Source organism: Erithacus rubecula, assembly GCF_903797595.1.
Source record: "Erithacus rubecula genome assembly, contig: scaffold_356_arrow_ctg1, whole genome shotgun sequence".
Classification (NCBI taxonomy): Eukaryota; Metazoa; Chordata; class Aves; order Passeriformes; family Muscicapidae; genus Erithacus; species Erithacus rubecula.
In genome coordinates this window covers 20,158-37,097 of record NW_027635976.1, presented here as the reverse complement: position 1 = coordinate 37,097, position 16,940 = coordinate 20,158, and the positions used below count along the sequence as shown (strand labels likewise).

At 64.4% G+C, this 16,940-nt stretch overlaps 4 protein-coding genes across 4 annotated transcripts; 3 read left to right on the top strand and 1 right to left on the bottom strand.

Annotated features, from left to right (window-relative positions):
• Positions 1 to 26: 26 nt before the first annotated feature.
• SPAG7 (sperm associated antigen 7) lies at positions 27 to 1,932 on the top strand. Its single transcript, XM_079332560.1, has 7 exons — positions 27 to 192; positions 532 to 599; positions 697 to 785; positions 1,120 to 1,204; positions 1,277 to 1,366; positions 1,513 to 1,669; positions 1,776 to 1,932. The coding sequence occupies exons 1-7, from the start codon at positions 42 to 44 to the stop codon at positions 1,910 to 1,912; spliced, it is 777 nt and encodes a 258-aa protein (XP_079188686.1). The 5' UTR covers positions 27 to 41; the 3' UTR covers positions 1,913 to 1,932.
• A 2,945-nt stretch (positions 1,933 to 4,877) lies between these two features.
• On the top strand, positions 4,878 to 7,898 carry PFN1 (profilin 1). The gene is made up of 3 exons (XM_079332559.1): positions 4,878 to 5,148; positions 6,480 to 6,672; positions 7,649 to 7,898. The coding sequence occupies exons 1-3, from the start codon at positions 5,017 to 5,019 to the stop codon at positions 7,744 to 7,746; spliced, it is 423 nt and encodes a 140-aa protein (XP_079188685.1). The 5' UTR covers positions 4,878 to 5,016; the 3' UTR covers positions 7,747 to 7,898.
• Positions 7,899 to 9,680: 1,782 nt separating this feature from the next.
• SLC25A11 (solute carrier family 25 member 11) lies at positions 9,681 to 12,971 on the top strand. Its single transcript, XM_079332557.1, is given in 9 exon segments — positions 9,681 to 9,940; positions 9,942 to 10,004; positions 10,442 to 10,594; positions 10,858 to 11,064; positions 11,184 to 11,274; positions 11,448 to 11,538; positions 11,641 to 11,740; positions 11,849 to 11,900; positions 12,284 to 12,971. Coding segments are annotated over 9 exon segments (1,158 nt in total). The 5' UTR covers positions 9,681 to 9,695; the 3' UTR covers positions 12,440 to 12,971.
• A 131-nt stretch (positions 12,972 to 13,102) lies between these two features.
• PSMB6 (proteasome 20S subunit beta 6) lies at positions 13,103 to 16,118 on the bottom strand. Its single transcript, XM_079332558.1, has 6 exons — positions 15,960 to 16,118; positions 15,476 to 15,543; positions 14,098 to 14,229; positions 13,883 to 14,012; positions 13,579 to 13,723; positions 13,103 to 13,305 (listed from the first exon to the last, which is right to left on the bottom strand). Exons 1-6 carry the CDS (start codon positions 16,047 to 16,049, stop codon positions 13,169 to 13,171), a joined length of 702 nt encoding a protein of 233 aa, XP_079188684.1. The 5' UTR covers positions 16,050 to 16,118; the 3' UTR covers positions 13,103 to 13,168.
• Between the last annotated feature and the right edge of the window lie 822 nt (positions 16,119 to 16,940).

Here is a 16,940-nt window from a genome sequence, read left to right as displayed (position 1 = left end):
CCTCCGCCCTATTGGTCCCGCCCTGCTACGTCGGCGACGCGATGACGCACTACGCGAGGGACGTGGCCCTCGCGCGGCGTCACGCATCGCCCCGTCGCAAGATGGCGGAGCTGGACCTGCTGGGCTCCATCCTGAGTTCCATGGAGCGGCCGCCCGCCGCAGCCGATGGCGAGACGCGGCGCCGTGCGCGGGGTCAGCAGGGCCGGGGAGGGCGCGGAGGCACCGAGGGCTCGGCACCGAGCGGGCGCGGCGGGGAGCGGCGCGTCCCAGCCCTTCACCCTCAGACCCCCCCCAACCCCCGGCTCCCGCCCTCGCGCGAGGCCCCGCCCCCCGCGCGCTGCCGTCTCCGCCCCCTGCGCCCCGGGCACGCGCTCGCTCTCCTGATTGACAGTGGGGGGTGCCTGGCCCCGCCCCCGCCATGCTCGGCCACGCCCATGCCCCTTGAGACACGCCCGCGAAATTGTGTTGGCCCCGACCCCCGGAGGTTTTTTGGGGGGTCACCACCAACCTGACCCTCACTGTCCCCTCCAGAACAAGCTGCTCGCATGAAGAAGCTGCAGGAGCAAGACAAACGCCAGAAGGTCGAGTTCAGAAAAAGGGTGAGTGGGGGGACGGGCATCGCTGGGCATTTTGGGACAAGTCCCCACGGGTCCCCACAAATTCCTGAGCCTGCCCGACCTGCCCATGTGTCCCCAGATGGAGCAAGAAGTCTCCCAGTTCATCCAGGCCACCGGGGAGCCCCGGCGCCGGTTCCAGCCCATGAACAAGATTGAGAGGAGCATCTTGTGAGTGGGGCCCTGGGCACGCTGGGAGGGCACTGGGGGGCAGTGGGGACACTGGTGGTACTGAGAGCACCTGGGAGAACACTGGGGACACTGGGGCAGGGACATAGCGACGGGAGGGCACTTGAGAGGATACTAGGGACACTGGGCTGTGACGGCAGCACTGAGGGGCAGTACTGCAGATGCTGGGTTGGACACTGGAGACACTGCCTGGGGTAGCTGGGGACCCTCATGGGGAGGAAAGGGACCCCACTGGGAACACTGGGGGGCCCCAGTGCCAGCAGCTCCCCGGGGGACACTGGGGAGCCCCAGGGCCAGCAGCTCCGTGTCCCCCCAGGCACGATGTGGCAGAGGTGGCCGGCCTGACGTCTTTCTCCTTCGGAGACGATGAGGACAGTCGCTATGTCATGGTGTTCAAGAAGGTGAGGGTGTCAGGAGACGCCGTGGGGCACGGGGGGAGCTGAGGGAACACAGGGTGACGCCGCTGTCCCCAGGAGTTTGCGCCGTCCGACGAGGAGCTGGAGGCGTATCGGCGTGGGGAAGAGTGGGACCCGGCCCGAGCTGAGGAGCGGCGGCGCCTCCGGGTAGGCGGGGCTTAGTGGGCACGGGGCGGGGTTTAATTGACATATGGCGGGGCTCAGCAGGGTGTGGCCGCATGGGTGTGGCACGGGCGGTGCCAGAGTGGGTGGGGCGCTGCGGGCGGGGCTCGTTGCTGACTCCTCGTCTGCAGGAGCTGGCCGCGCAGCAGGAGGAGGCGGAGCTGGAGCGCGGCCCCGCCCCCCCGGGCCCCCCCAACGACTACAAAGACAAATATCGGCACCTGATTGGCTCCGAGGCCGCCAAGGCCGCCGCCCGCACCATGGAGGCCAACAAGGCGTACGGCTGCGGTGAGCACCAGCCCATGGCGCTGCCCGGGGCCTCCTGGGCACCCTGGAAGGTCCGGGGGGGTTCCTGAGGGGGTTAATCCACAGGGATCTCTGCTCTGCCCCCCAGTGCCGGTGGCCAACAAGCGGGACACGCGCTCCATCGAGGAGGCCATGAACGAGATCCGGGCCAAGAAGAGGCTGCGGCAGGCGGAGGACGAGGGCGGTGCTGGGGCTGGGGGGGGCCCCGGGGGGCCCTCTGCGTGATGGGGGGGCGGGGGGGAGCCCCCCCGGGGGTATTTAACAGCAGGGGGAGGGTGGTAGGGACACACGGAGTGGGTGATAAAGGAGCTCATCTCCTCGCCCGGTCCCTGTGTCTCTTTCAGGGGTGCAGGTCGTGCGTGTGTGTGTGTGTGTGTGTGTGTGTGTGTGTATGTGTGTGTGTGTCCCACTCCCCACACAGAGCACGAGTCAGGAGCTCCTGGTGGTTCACAAAATCTGTGGGTGCTGGGGAGCTGCATGAGGATTTGGAGCACTCACACCTAGATGGGCTCGGTGACGGATCCCATCTGGTTCACCTGGAGCAGGAGCTGCCTGCCCACGTGCTTGGGGCTGGTCACTGCCCAGCCATCACCACCACCCGCTGTCCACCTGTGTCAGGAACCACTGCCGGCCCTCTCAGTCACCCTCAGCTGACACCAGCGTGGGGAAACAGCCACCAGTGTGAACTGGAGTGCACCAGTGTGACCCAGCCACCTGGGGGTGTGGGAGAATGGCAGTGCCCACCCTGGGCACAGCCTTGTATGAGCTGTCAGTGCCCAGCTGCCTTCCCAGTGCTTCCCAGTTACCCCCCAGCCTGTTCCACTTCATCCCAGTGCCCTGCAGTGCCTCCCAGTGTCACCAGAGTCCCTCCCAGTGCTCGCCAGGGTAGTCCTTGGTGAAGCTGTGGTAGAGCAGCTCCCCAGTGCTGAGGATCCAGGGAGGGATTTGCAGTCCAGGTTGTATTTGGTCACCTTGTCCAGGTTCCTGGCCTTCCCAAGGGCTGCACCCAGAGAGTTGGGCCCAAATCCCCCCCCAAACTCCCACCCCACCTGAGACCCACCTGGGGTGTCCAAGCCCCAAGTTCTTCCTGATAACCCGAAATCCCATCCAGGGACCACAGGGATCCAATTCATGGACACACTCAGTGCTGGCCCTTGGCCAAGGGGACCTGGGCATCCAGGCACCAAGACCACCCCTCCGAACTGCCAAGGGCAGGTGGACCCCAGTGCCCACCCCACACCTCCTGCCTTTCCCACCCCTCCCTCACTGCCCCATGACTTTTCTCCAATTACCACAAATTCGTGATGTGACCCCGAATCCCAGCCCCTGCCCTGGGACCCTCCCTGTCCCCAATACTCCTGACGTGTTTCACCACGGTCCTGAGCTGCCACCAGGTCCCCACACACCCCCATGGCCCCCCAGCCCAAATTCCCCCTCCCCAGCTCCTCCACACTTCTGGCCGTAAATAAATCCACCTGGACTGTGAGATTCCCATGTGAATTTGGGATCTCTATGCTCTTCTGGATGGACAGAGCTGTGGCGTGGGGGATCCAGGGGTCAAGGTCATGGGGGTCCCAGCCTGGCCGTGCACTCCACAGACCCCTCCCAGCTCCCGTGGGGGGAGCGCCCACGTCAGAGTGCCCTGAGCTGGCCCTGCGTCCCCCCGTCCCATGGGACCCTGAGGGAGTCCAGACCCCCCTCCCCAAAACCCAGGACACTGGAAGGGGCCCAGGGTGGGTCCGGGTCCTTCTCGCGCAGTGCTGCCTCTGCCCGGGACCCCGCCTCTGCCCCACAGGCGTCCCCAGGGATTATTTATCCCTTTTCCTCTGCCCCCGCCCCCCGGAGGGAGCAGAGTGGTCCCTTGGTGGTCAAATTCAGCTCCCGCTGGGGAAAACGCGGTGGGGCCACGAGTGCCCGGGGCTGGTGACCCTTGGCGATGGTCCCTCGGTGTTGCCCCCGGGTTCGGGACTATTTTTAGCCCTCCTCACACGTCACGTTGACGCGACCCCCGACCGGGGGGGCTGCAGCCCCGCCTGAAGGCCCTGGGGGGAACAGCACCAGGCAGAAGGGGAGGGGGCGAATGGGGGGGGACGACAGGATTTTGGGGGTGCAGAAGGTGCTTTGGGCAGGGGGAGTTCACCCCCGAAGGAGCCCAAGGGGTGGGGGAGGGGGGGGACTCAGCCCCAGGGGCCCCAAAGCGTGGGGGAGGGGCGGTGGCTTTGACCACTTCCCGGGGAAGTTCTCGCCGGGGAGGGGGGCGGGGCCGGGCCTTTTACGAGGTTTTGGGGAAACGGGGACCCTCAAGAGCCCTCGAGCCCCTCAACCCGGTTCTGGGGGTCGTGGCACCCTCGGGGGGAGATCCCGGAGGCCTCGGTCCCTCCCTTCCCCGTCCCTAACCACCGAGCCCCTCCCCCACCCCAGGGCAGGAAGTGAAACCGCTGCCCCTCCCCCCTCCCCCCGGAAAGTCCCGCCCTGGTCTGAGTCAAACCGCGACCCGTGGGGGGAGGGGCGGGGGTCCCGCACCCCTCGACACGCGTTGAACTGTCGCCCCCCGCCAGCGACCCCCGCTCGGGGTTGCACCAACCAAGGGCCCAGCGCGGGGCGGACTGTCGCGATAAAGGCGTGGGTGTATCGGAATAGCCGCGATTCACAATACAGCACAGGAGGCGCAGGAACGGGGATACGTTATCAGCCTGGGAGGTCACGATAACTGTGAACGCGTCGCGATAATGGGGGGGAGACGGAATATCGGGGAAGACGTGGCACAATAAAGGGTGGGGGTCCAGGTAACGGGGAGAGTCGGAATAACAGAAGCGAGTGTCGGGATATGAGGGGGTGTTTGAATAATTGGAGGTGATGCGTCGTGATAATCGCGGGATGCAGAATACGAAGGGTTTGGATTAAGGTGGGGAGTGGGCGCAGGGAGGGAAGGGCTTACAGTAGACGGGTGTGCGGGGATCCCGGGAACGGTGTGGGCTGCAACAACGCGGGGGATCGCGATGGGCGGAAGATGTCGCGACAATGAGGGAAGGGTCGCAATAAGGAGCGCCCCCCCCCCCAATAGCCGCGCGCCCTCCGCAGCGCGCGAGGCCGGGGGCGTTCCCGAGCACTGCCCCCGCCCATTCAGGGTCCGCCCATTCAGGCCCCGCCCCCCGCCGTCCCCTATGAAAACGGCCGCGCGGCGCCGCCGCCGCTCCTCAGCCGCCGTCGCGCTTTGACCGCGCTGCGCAGGCGCCGAACGAAAGCCCCGCCCCTTCCCCGGCGAAGCCTCGCCTCCCTCAGAAGGCCACGCCCCCGCGCCCCGCCCGCCCGCCGCCGCCGCCGCCGCCATGAGCGGGTGGGCGCCCTACGTGGAGACGCTGCTGGCGGACGGCACCTGCCAGGATGCTGCAATCGTCGGCTATCGCGACACCCCCGCCGTCTGGGCCGCTGCCCCCGGCAAGACCTTCGCCAATATCACGGTGAGAGGCCGGGACCGGCAGGGGTGGGGGGGCCAGCGCGCCGAGGCGTTTCCCGCCCAAGCGCGCGGAGGGCGGGGGGACCCAGTCGCCTCTGAGGGGCGGGGCTGACCCCCCCCCCCTTCCCCGCGACGGACTGCGGGAAGGACAAAAAAGGGAGAAAAACGCAAAAGCGCCAGCGTGGAGCGCGGTGGGGGGGGGCTCCGGCGCTGCCCATGCCCGCGGAGCCGGTGCCGGGGGAGGGCCGATGCCGAGGGGGCCCTGTAGGCGGGGGGGCCCGGCGGCGAGGCAGCCCCCTCCCTAACCCCGCTTCGAGCGTTTTGGGGGTCGCAGGCGGGCGGGGAAGGGGGGGATGGGCGAACACCACGTGGTTCGACGAGCTCCCTGGCCGATTCCCGTCTGTTTTATCGCAGCCACATAAGCGGATGGCGGGGGTCTCGTGTGGGGGGTGGGCGGGTGGAGGAACCCCATCCCACTTAAAAAGCCTCTAAAAATGCGCGGAATGCGGCCACTTCCCGGTGGAGGAGGGGCGGCCGGGGCTTCCTGTGGGGGAGGGGCGGCGCGCGCGCACCCCCCTCCCTCCTCCCCACTTCCCCCCACGGAAATGGGGGGGAGGGGAGAAGTTTGGGGAGGCCCCTGGTGGGAAAGCGCGGGGGGGGCTATTGGACCCCTGATCCCCGTTCGGGGTCACGGGGCAGTAGTTATGGGGGTGCCCCGGGGGTCACGGGTCACAGGCTGTGGGGACTCACGGGGGTCCCCGGGTGGCTGGGCCACGCCAGGGACTGGGACGGGGTTCACGGGGGTCCCCGAATTGGGGTCCCGAGGGGGTTGTCTGAGTGAAATGTGGGTTCCCGGGGCCTTTGTTTGAGGGTTTTTCATGGGGTTCCTGGGGGGCTGGTTTTGGGGTTCCTGACCCTTCTCCCCTGTGGAAGCTGGTGGCAGTGTCAGCACTGGAGGGTTTTGGCGGGTTATGGGGATCTCTGGATTCTCTGGCTCTCTTTAGGGTCCCCTCGGGGATCCGGGGTCACACGTGGGGTCACTGGATGGAGTCACGGGGGGTCCCGGGACACCTGGGTCCCTTTTATGGTCATGGAGTGGGAGTTTGGATAGTTCCTGTTTGCCGAGTGCCCTGCAGGGGCCCTGCCTTGGGGCTTTGGCGTCTGCCTTTGGGTTTGGTGGTCCCTGGGCCTTTGGGGTCCCCTTGACCTGTCCCCAACAACCTGCAGCAGGGGGGGTTATGGCGGTCCCCAGCCAGCTGTGCTCCTTATGGGGTCACGGGTGTGTTTTGGGGTTCCGGGCTGTTTTCGGGGTGCCCCTGACCCTTGTACCCACAGCCAGCGGAGGTGGCGGCGCTGGTGGGCCCCGAGCGGGGGCCGCTGCTGGTGCAGGGGCTGACGCTGGGGGGGCTGCGCTGCTCCGTCATCCGGGACTCGCTGCTGGTGGAGGGCGAGCACAGCATGGACCTGCGCACCAAGGGGGCTGCGGGAGCGCCCACCTTCAACATCACGGCCGCCATCACCAACAAGAGTGAGGGACCCCGCAACTGCCCCCGGCATCCCTGCCCCGACCCTGCACCTGCCCATGTGTCATCCCTGCCCCACACTCTGCACCTGCCCCCCGGCATCCCCTCCCCACACCCTGCGACCCCTGCACCTGCTCCCCGGCATCCCTGCCCCATACCCTGGGACCCCCAGAACTGCTCCCCGGCATCCCTGCCCCACGCCCTGCAACTGCCCCCCGGCATCCCTGCCCCATACCCTGCGACCCCGGAACTGCCCCGTGTCATCCCCTCCCCACACCCTGTGACCCACCGGAACTGCCCCTGTGTCATCCTTGCGACCTCTGCAACTGCCCCACTGGCATCCCTGCCCCATACCCTGCAACTGCCCCCGTGTCATCCTTGCCCCACACCCTGGGACCCCCAGAACTAACCCCTGGCACCCCTGCCCCACACCCTGCATCATCCCCATTGCCCTCCCGGCACAGCCCCTGCCATCCATTCCCCTGTGACCCCCCCACCTTCAAAATCACCAGCAAGATAAACCTGCCCCTGGAACCAGCATCACCCTGTGTCACCTCCCCCCTCCCTGTCACCCTGTGTCACCCCCCCAGACCTCGCTGTCACCCTGTGTCAGCTCCTGACCGGTTCCTGTCACCCACCATGACCCCTGCCATGTATCTTGTGGCATCACGGTGTCACCCAGTGTTGCTCCCCACCTTCCCCAGTGTCACCCCGTGTCATCCTGTGTCCTCTCCCCCACACAGCTCCACCTGGCCACGTCACCTGCTACCCTGTCACCTCTGTCACCCTTAATCTGTTTCCAGTTAATGTCCCCCTTGCCCCAGATCTCCCCAAATTACCCCTTACTAACTCCTGGGGTCCCTTCATCCCGGCTGTTGCTTCCAGTCCTTCTCCCCCTTTGACCCCCTGTCTGTCTGTTGCTTGCTGGGGGTTTTGGGAGGCTCGGGGGTGACCCCCCACCTTACACCCCTCCCCTTGCAGCCATCGTGCTGGCCATGGGCAAGGAGGGCGTCCACGGCGGCTGCGTCAACAAGAAATGTTATGAGATGGCCAATCACCTGCGGCGCAGCCAGTACTGAGGGGGCTGAGGGGGACCCCCGGGACCCCCCGGGGACACCTGGACCCCCAGGGACCAGCAGGAGCCGCCAGGGACCAGCAGGACCCCGTCCCCCACCCCTCTGTCACCCCCCTGATCCCCGCTGCCGGCAGCAATAAAGTGCCCTTGTGGGGAGTCGCTGTGGGTCTGGGATTTCGGGGATCTGGGTGCTGCAGGGGGGAACCTCAATGTGCAGCCGGGCTCGTGGGGTGTGGCTGTGCCCTCCACCCAGGGTGGAGGAGGCCTCCCCGGATACCCGGGTCCAAGGGTGCTGCCGTGCCCCAGGTGGTCAAAGTCCACGATGGGGCGGGGGTGACGCTCAGCGCCTGCCCCACCTGCCCCCCCTCATCACCCCTAGACTCTCAGGAGGCAAAGTTGTGGGGCAGAGGCTTTATTGGAGGGCTACACTTACAGGCAAGGCTGCACTGGCAGCTGGGGGGAAGTCGGGGGTCCAGGCAGCAGCTGGGGGGTGGTAGGATGGAACGGGGGGGGCTGGGGGGAACTGAGGGGCAGGACCTCCATGTATTCTGGCAGGTTGTGAGGCAGGGCCCCAGGGGGGTGGTGTGGACCAGAGGTGGGGTTCAGGGAGCTGGTGAGCTGCGTTAATGGGGGGCAGAGGTGCAGATGCGGGGAGGATGGGGTGGGGCAGAGGGACATGGGGGGGAGGGCGCTGATGTGGGGTGAAGAAGGTGGTCTATGGCAGAGATGGTGATGTGGGGCAGAGGGGAACATGTGGGGCAGGAGCAGGCGTCCGGGCAGGCGGAAGCAGCTCTGGTGCCGTCGAGTCCTTATAAGGGCAATGTGGTGGCTCTGGCGCTTCCTGTTCCCCCCCTCACCCCCCCGGCTGACTCACGGGTGGGGGGAAGGGCCCACAGTTGACCCACGGCAGGAACTGGGGTATCAGGGCTGGGCCGTGGGGCGCACAGAGTGCCATCGCCCCTGTCCCCCTCACCCGGCGTGGACGGCTCCAGGTGCTGTGGCCTCCTCCGAGCCTTTGCCCCTACCATGAGGTGACCCCCGTGAGGCTGGGGCAACTTATCACCCCGGCACTGTCACCTGCGGACCGTGGCACCTCTGCATCCTGTAGGACAGTCATTGCCTCCCTCCTGCTCCATCTCCAGGTGATCGTGTCACCTGCGTCACCTGTAGCACCCTGACACCTGTAGGACGCTGTCACCAGTGCCCTCCTTGGCATCCTGTGCCCTCTTGGGTGTCCCCAAGAACCCCCAACACCTAAGGGATCCCCCAGAACTGGGGGTGGGGCTGGAGGAGAGGGAGAGGGTTCGAAGGGGAATGGAAGTGCTGGGGAGGGGGTGGGCTGCAGCCCCTCCCCAGTGACTCCCAGTTAGAATCAGTAGTAAGGGTCAATAGGAGGAGTAGGGGGACTGCGAGTGACCCCGGTGCTGACTGCTGCACCCACGATTGCTCCCAGTGTGCCCCGGTAGACCCAGACTGCCTCTACTTCGCCCCGGTGCACCCGAAGCGCCTCCCGGTGCCCCGCGTTGCACCCCAGGCGCCTTCCAGTGACCCCAAAGCGCCTCCTAGAGAGCCCCAGTGCACTCAAAGTACCTCCCAGTGATCCCAAATGTACCAAATGCTTCCCCGCTGACCCACAGAGCCTTCCAGCACCTGACAGCGCCCTCCAGTGTCCCAAATGCTTCCCATATCTCCCAGTGCGTCCCAACACCCCCCAGCACTCACCGCCTGGAACAGGACGGAATGGGCATCACCCCAGGGCGCTGAGCAGCGGCGGGACCAAGTGCGTGATGTCCCAGTCGCCGACCCCTCCGGCAGCCGGCGGCTCCCCTCAGGCCCCCCCCAAGATGGCGGATTATCGCGAGAGGGGGGCGCGGCTACTTCTCACCGCCTCCGCTCCAACCAATCCCGTTGCTCACCGAACAATTTCCCTTCCCGCCTAAACATCATCCACCAATGAGAGGCGAGAGGGCGAGACACGCCCTCGGAGTGCGCGGCCACGCCTCCTCCCCTCAGGGGCGGCGCTTTCCCGCCGAGCTGCGCTCCCCGCACCGGGCCCCCGCCCCGGCGCCGCGCATGCGCCGCGCGCAGGCGCACTGGCGCCGCGCCCCCCCCCAGTCACCTTGGGGCGCCGCCGGTGCCGGACCCCGCGCCCCCCCCGCGCCCCCGGGACCAGGGCACCGCCGTGATGGCGGCAGTGCCGGCGGCCCAGAGGCCCAAGACCTCCCCGAAATCCGTGAAGTTTCTCTTCGGCGGCCTGGCCGGGTGAGAGCCCCCTCCCCCCCCCCCGCCAAAAACGGAATCGCGCACTCCCAAACCGAGATCCCCCCGCCCGGACCTTTCAGGTCACCGCTAAACCACCCCCGATGCCCCTCCTAACCCCTTTGCCCCCCCCCCAAACCCTGTAACTACCCCCGATCCCCATCACTACTCCCCTAGATCCCTCTGAGTCCCACGAATGCTCCCCTCAACCCCCTTAGTGCCCTACAAAATAAATCCAAATCCACTGAATCCTTTCAAACCTCCTGAAACCCCATCCAGCTCTCCTCCAACCCGCCCTGTGCTCCCCCCAATAGACCCCCAAAGCTTCTTCAGACTTCGTCAGCTCAGGTTTACTCCAAGAGGGCGGATTTGGGGTGGCTGGATTTGGGAGAGGGGTATTTTTGGGGTCCCCCTGACCCTACGTGACCCCCTTCCTTCAGGATGGGGGCTACTGTCTTTGTGCAGCCCCTGGACCTGGTGAAGAACCGGATGCAACTGAGCGGGGCCGGGGCCAAGGGCCGTGAGTACCGCACGTCCCTGCACGCCCTGGGCTCCATCCTACGCCACGAGGGACTGAGGGGCATCTACACGGGGTATGGGCCCCCCAGAACCCCCCCTGCAACCGCCCTGAACCTCCAAATCCCTGGGTCATCTCTTGAAACCCCCTGGCACCCCCCTCTAAACCTCAGCTCCCTGGATGGCCTGGGGTCAGTCCCTCCGTCAGGAGGTTGCTGATCATCTACATGGGATACAGACCCCCCTCCTCCCCCCGAAAACCACAAAACCCCAAGCTCTCCTCTGTCCCCCCATTTTTGCAACCCCTCCCATTCTCTGTGTCCTCCCCACCACCCCCCAGGCTTTCAGCGGGGCTTCTGCGCCAGGCCACCTACACCACCACCCGCCTGGGCATCTACAGCGTCCTCCTGGAGCGTTTTGGGGGGGCCGATGGGACCCCCCCTCCGTTCCTGGCCAAGGCAGCCATGGGCATGACGGCAGGGGCCGCGGGGGCCTTCGTGGGGACTCCGGCTGAGGTGGCGCTCATCCGCATGACAGCTGATGGCAGGTGAGCCCCCGACCCTCCACAGGACACCTGCGTCCCCGCCTGCCCCCCCTCCAAGTCTGCTTTTTTTTATTTTTTAATTTTTTACCAAAATCGCTTTTTTTTTTCGCTCTGAACCCCAGGCTGCCCCCTGGCGAGCGCCGCGGGTACCGCAACGTGTTCGACGCGCTCGTGAGGATGGCGCGGGAGGAGGGGGTGCTCACGCTCTGGAGGGTAGGTGGGACCCCCGAGCCTCCCCAGGAGTACAGGGGGTGCTGCCGTGCTCTGGGAGGGGAGCGCCGGGTGTCCCCCAGACTCCCACCTGCCTCTCCAGTGCTGCGTCTGTGGGTGATACGGGGGGTCTGGGGGTGCGCAGGACTCACCTGAACCCCCTGTTCTCCCGTCAGGGCTGTATCCCCACCATGGCCCGCGCCGTGGTGGTCAACGCTGCCCAGCTCGCCTCATACTCGCAGTCCAAACAATTCCTGCTAGACTCCGGTGAGTTCGGGGGGTGGGTCTGCCATGGGGAAACCCTGAATCCCAGTGTGCTTCCAACCCCTTGCCCCCCTGTTCCCCTCTGATGTTTTGGGGTGCCCCCAGGGCATTTCCGTGATGACATCCTGTGCCACTTCTGCGCCAGCATGATCAGTGGGCTGGTGACCACGGCGGCCTCCATGCCTGTCGACATTGTCAAGACCCGGTGGGTTCATTTTTGGAGGGAGCATCCCCTGCTCCCCTTAGATAATCACGGATGTGACACGTGGTCACCCCAAAAGCTCCCATTCAAGCCCTGAATTCTCCCCAACAGCATCCAGAACATGCGGACAATAGATGGGAAACCCGAGTACCGCAATGGGCTGGTGAGTGAGGGGGGTCTGGGGGGGCAGCAGCACCATCCGGGAGCCCCCATCCATTTGGGAGGGGCTCCTCTGACATTTCAGGAGGTCCCTTCCAACTGGGGGGCCTCACACCATTTTGGGTGTGTTCCCTGTCATTGGAGGCGGGGGGAGAAATTCATTTTGAGGAGATGCCCATCCTTTTGGGGATCTCCTCTGCATTTTGGGAAGGTTCCCTACTGTTTAGATGGGGGGCGGGGGCTGTCTCAGGAAGGTTTCTCATGGCTTTGGGAGGAATCTCTATCACTTTGAGAGTGTCCATGACTTCATGATGGTTCCCCGCCCTTCTGCAAAGGCGTCCCAGTCATTTTCTGGATGGTTTCTCACTGTTTTGGGCCCCCCTGCAGGACGTGCTGATTAAGGTGGTGCGCTACGAGGGTTTCTTCAGCCTCTGGAAGGGCTTCACCCCCTACTACGCCCGCCTGGGCCCCCACACCGTGCTCACCTTCATCTTCCTCGAGCAGATGAACAAGTGGTACCAGCGGCTCTTCCTCAGTGCCTGACGCCCTCCGGGGAGGTCGGGGGGATCTGACCCCATCCTGTGGGCTCTCTAGGGGCACTTGACCCCCCCCATGAAGGCGCTTTTGGGGGGGGTCTGGCTTCTCCCTCGCGTGCTGTGAGGGTACCTGACCTCCCCACCCCGCCAGGGCCTACGGGGAGATGGCTCTATAGGAGCCATCAAGGCTATCAATGGTCCTGGGCCCTATAGGGGTGCACGACCCCCTCTGTGGGGCTGTAGGGATCCCTGGGGCCCTATGGAGGGGTCCTGGGTCCTATAGGGGTGTGGATCCCTCCCATGGGGACAGTAGGGGATGCCTTGTCCCTGTGGGGCAGCCCTACAGAGACTACAGGGTGCCCTCCCCATGTGCCCCCTTCCCACCCCTCTGGGGAGTTTTGTTACCAGCCAGTATCAAGGTCACAATGTGGGGGCAGGAGCCCCCCAAAATTCCCCCTCCTCCCCCCAGCACCCTTCGCCCGATGCTTTGTTAACGAATCATGGATGGTGATAATGTAATTAAAGCAAGACCTACAGAATCGGGGGGTGCTTTACATCTGTCACACCAGGGCAGGGTCTGTCTGTCTGTCACGCTGTGGGCGTGGCTTTGCCTCCACCAGGGACAGGGTGACAGGAGGGAACTCCAGAGCCAGACCCCGAGAACACTCAGCAAAGAGAACGCAGCTGTTTATTGTCTCCCCCGTCAAACCGGGGGCTCCTGGGGGGAGCTCTCCCCCTAGACAGGGGGGCCACCATCGCCCCAGGGCAGGTCAGAGCCAGTCAGTACCGTCCGCTCCACGCCCTCCTCAGTGATGGCCGCCAGCCTGATGACCCCCCCGCTGGAGCCATCCCGCACCATGGCCAGGGCCAGGCCTGGGGGGAGCACAGGTCAAGGACCCCCAAAACATGCACCTTCACAAATCCCCAGAACACTCCCAAAACCCCCCAGTGCTGCCCAAACTCCTCTGCACCCCCATATCCTTTTGCAGGATCCCCTAAATCCTTCTCTGTTCTCCAAATTCCCTCCCAGGACATGCCAAAACCCCTCAATGCCAGCCAAACTCCTCTCCCACGACCCCAAGCCCCGACTCAGGACCCTTCCCACTGCCCGCCGCCCCAAAACCCTCCAATATCCCCCAAACCCACCACGAGCGACGAATTCCTGGCACTGGGAGCGGCTCATCCCGGGCTGGAATGTGGCGTCCAGGAATCCATAGATGTAGGAGCTACCTGAACCCCCCACAGCGAAGGGCTGGCGCAGCAGGAGCCCCCCCATGGGCACCACGTACACCTGGGGGGCACAGGGGAGGCTGCAGGGGGCTGCGGGGCAAAGGAAGGGGCAGGAAGAGGGGACTGCAGGGAACAGGCAGAGTCACAGGGCAGAAAAAGGGGGGGCCTGCAGGGCAGGGGTGAGCGCTGCGGGGCCAAGAAGGGGGTAGCAGGAGCCCACCTGTCCCCCCCGGCGCGGGTCCCAGCCGGCCACGATGATGCCGGCGCTGAGCTCCTCGCGGTAGCGGTAGCAGCTCTGCTGGAAGAGGCGCGCGGCCGTGCGCACCCGCGGCGGTTCCTCCAGCTCCACGCTGTGGGGCGGGGCCAGGCGTGGGGCTGGGGCCGGCCCCGCAGCCCCCCGGCCCCGCCCCACGCCCCCGGGCCCGCGGGGGGTACCTGTGGAAGGCCAGCTGGTAGGCCACGGCGTCGGCCACCGCCTGCGTGTCGGCCGCCGAGCCCGAGCGGCAGCAGAAGATGCGGTCGTGCACGGGGGTCAGCTTGTCGGTCACCCTGTTGGCGATGTAGGACCTGCGGGGCAGCGTGACGTCACCGTGCCAGCCGGCCAGAGCTGACACCACAGCCACACGTGCTGGGAGACAGCGCCGCGATGTCACCGTGACAGCCCCGAGCACTGTGATGTCATCCTGCATTGTGATGTCACCGTAATGTCACTGTGACAGCCCCGAGCACTGTGATGTCATCCTGCATTGTGATGTCACCGTAATGTCACTGTGACAGCCCCGAGCACTGTGATGTCATCCTGCATTGTGATGTCACCGTAATGTCACTGTGACAGCCCCAAGCACTGTGATGTTATCGTGCAATGTGATGTCACTGTGATGTCACCATAATGTCACTGTGACAGCCCTGAGCACTGTGATGTTATCGTGCAATGTGATGTCACTGTGATGTCACCATAATGTCACTGTGACAGCCCCGAGCACTGTGATGTCATCGTGCATTGTGATGTCACTGTGATGTCACCGTAAGTCACTGTGACAGCCCCGAGCACTGTGATGTCACTGTGACATCCCCCACCCCCCAAGGTTCCAATTTTGGGACCAGATACCAGAAAAGTTCTGGAATTTCTTCCAAAGAGCCCAGTTCTTCAGGCACGGGACTTACAAATGTGGGATTTGCTGTGGTATTAACAAAAAATGAAAAAAAAAAACCAGGGGAGGAAATGCCAGCAAGGCAGGGATAACCCCTGGGGCACGCTGGGCAATGGATTTTACAGGATTACCAGGATGGGATCAGTAAAAATAATTCAGGTTTTGTTCAAAGATCTGAGGCACTGGAAAGAATTCTTCCATGTCACTGCTCAAGATTATGAGATTATATTGAAAATAGTGTGGGAATTGCTGCACACTTCACAGATGAATCAATGTGACTTAGAGCCCGTTGGACGTGTGAATCCAAGTGTTAACACCTCATTGGGGAATGGTTCTCTGGGATTGAACCCGCCCCCCAAAAAAGAGGAAAAACTATTTAACCGTTTTAAATGATTAATCAAAACGGGATCCGTGGAGAGAAACCCAAAGACCGCAAGGTTTAACCCGAGGATGTTTTCGCAGGAATTGTTCCACATCAATAAAAGATTCTGGGATGGTTCTGGCGATGGAAAACGCCCTCCAGGTGTGACATCGATACCTGGGGACACCTGCACACCGCTTTGGGGCTGGATTCCCAGCGACACCACGGTGACACGAGTGACGACCCCGTGTCACGGTCCCAGAGCTGCCCCCAGCTGCCAGCCCTGGCCCACGGCGCTCACCCGGTGGTGGTTCGGGAGTCGGCCCCGATGACGACGCCTCCATCGAACTCCACGGCCATGATGGTGGTCTGGGGGAGGGGAGGGAGGGGCTGCGCTCAGAGCCCCTGCTCCACAGCAGACTTCGCCCCACACAACCCCCCCGCCACACAGAACTCGTCTTTTCACAGAACTCCCAGCCCCGCAGCAAATCCCCCGCTCCCCAGAGAAATCCCTCCGTGCCCATTAGCGCCCCTCTCCAGGGGTTGCCTCGGAGCCGTATTCCCCTTCCTGCACTCTTCAGGGAACTCTCTGCTGCCCCAGCCCTTGCGCCCAGCTCCTTCTGCCCCAAAGCCAGCCCAAATTCCCCCCTCGGCGGCACATCGGGGCCCTGCGCCGCACAGCCCGCTCCCTCCGCGCTATGGCGGAACCCCCCCACCCTCCGCAAGCCCATCGCGAGTCCGCAGCCCTCCAAATGGGTCCCCCCGCCGCCCCCCGCCCGACTCACGCCGGTGCTGACGGGCTCCGCCGTCCATTCCCGGTGTAGCCCGGCGGGGCCTGACCCGGCCCGCGGTTCCCACACCGTCACTGCCTCCATCTTCCCCCGCGCTTTACGGCAGCGTGACCGGCACGGCGGGCTTCGATCGATGCTTTACAGCAGTGTGACGGCAGCTGTGCTTTACGGCGGTGTGGCCGGTACGGCGGGGTTGGGTCGATGCTTTACGGCGGTGTGGCCGGTACGGCGGGGTTGGGTCGATGCTTTACGGCGGTGTGGCCGGTACGGCGGGGTTGGGTCGATGCTTTACGGCGGTGTGGCCGGTACGGCGGGGTTGGGTCGATGCTTTACGGCGGTGTGGCCGGTGCGGCGGGGTTGGGTCGATGCTTTACGGCGGTGTGGCCGGTACGGCGGGGTTGGGTCGATGCTTTACGGCAGCGCGGCGTCCGCAGTGCTGACCGTGCTGTTCCTCGGAAATGAATCTGTTGAGTTTCTCCCGCAGCCCGGAATTCCCACGTGGGGTTGCCGGGGGAATCTTTCTCCTTTGCCCTTCAGATTTCACCTTGTCAGTCCCTCCCGAGGTACCCCAGTCCCTCTGAAATATCCCCATTTTGAGGGTGATTTTGGCCCCCCCCCACCTATTTGAAATATCAGCTCTGGGCCCCATGGGCTCGAGCCATCCCAATCCTACTCATATGTTTATTTATTTCTTTATTGTGTCTGCCCATCGCTTTGGTACTTATTTATTATGCCTCCTTATTTATTTTTGCTTTTAACTTATGAAGGTGGAAATAAAACGTTTTCTAGGACAGCACTGCTCGGCTCGTTGCTCATGGGGGATGGGGTTATGGACGAGAAAAATCCTTCTGCTTTGGTTGTTTTTTGGGTGAAAATCCAGGGAGTGGGGGGGCACTGCACAGCCCAGGAATCACCGTGACCCGTGCAGGGCTCTTCACCACTCTGTCTCCATGCCCACATCAAAATTGGGAATTT

Coding starts and splice junctions, on each gene's coding strand:
- SPAG7 (XM_079332560.1), top strand. CDS start 42: ATGACGCACTACGCGAGGGACGTGGCCCTCGCGCGGCGTCACGCATCG. Junction 600..696: donor AGGTCGAGTTCAGAAAAAGG/GTGAGTGGGGGG, acceptor ATGTGTCCCCAG/ATGGAGCAAGAAGTCTCCCA. Junction 786..1,119: donor AAGATTGAGAGGAGCATCTT/GTGAGTGGGGCC, acceptor GTGTCCCCCCAG/GCACGATGTGGCAGAGGTGG.
- PSMB6 (XM_079332558.1), bottom strand. CDS start 16,049: ATGGAGGCAGTGACGGTGTGGGAACCGCGGGCCGGGTCAGGCCCCGCC. Junction 14,013..14,097: donor TACCAGCTGGCCTTCCACAG/GTACCCCCCGCG, acceptor CCCGCCCCACAG/CGTGGAGCTGGAGGAACCGC. Junction 13,724..13,882: donor ACCCGCGCCGGGGGGGACAG/GTGGGCTCCTGC, acceptor TGTGCCCCCCAG/GTGTACGTGGTGCCCATGGG.
- PFN1 (XM_079332559.1), top strand. CDS start 5,017: ATGAGCGGGTGGGCGCCCTACGTGGAGACGCTGCTGGCGGACGGCACC. Junction 5,149..6,479: donor AGACCTTCGCCAATATCACG/GTGAGAGGCCGG, acceptor TTGTACCCACAG/CCAGCGGAGGTGGCGGCGCT. Junction 6,673..7,648: donor GGCCGCCATCACCAACAAGA/GTGAGGGACCCC, acceptor CTCCCCTTGCAG/CCATCGTGCTGGCCATGGGC.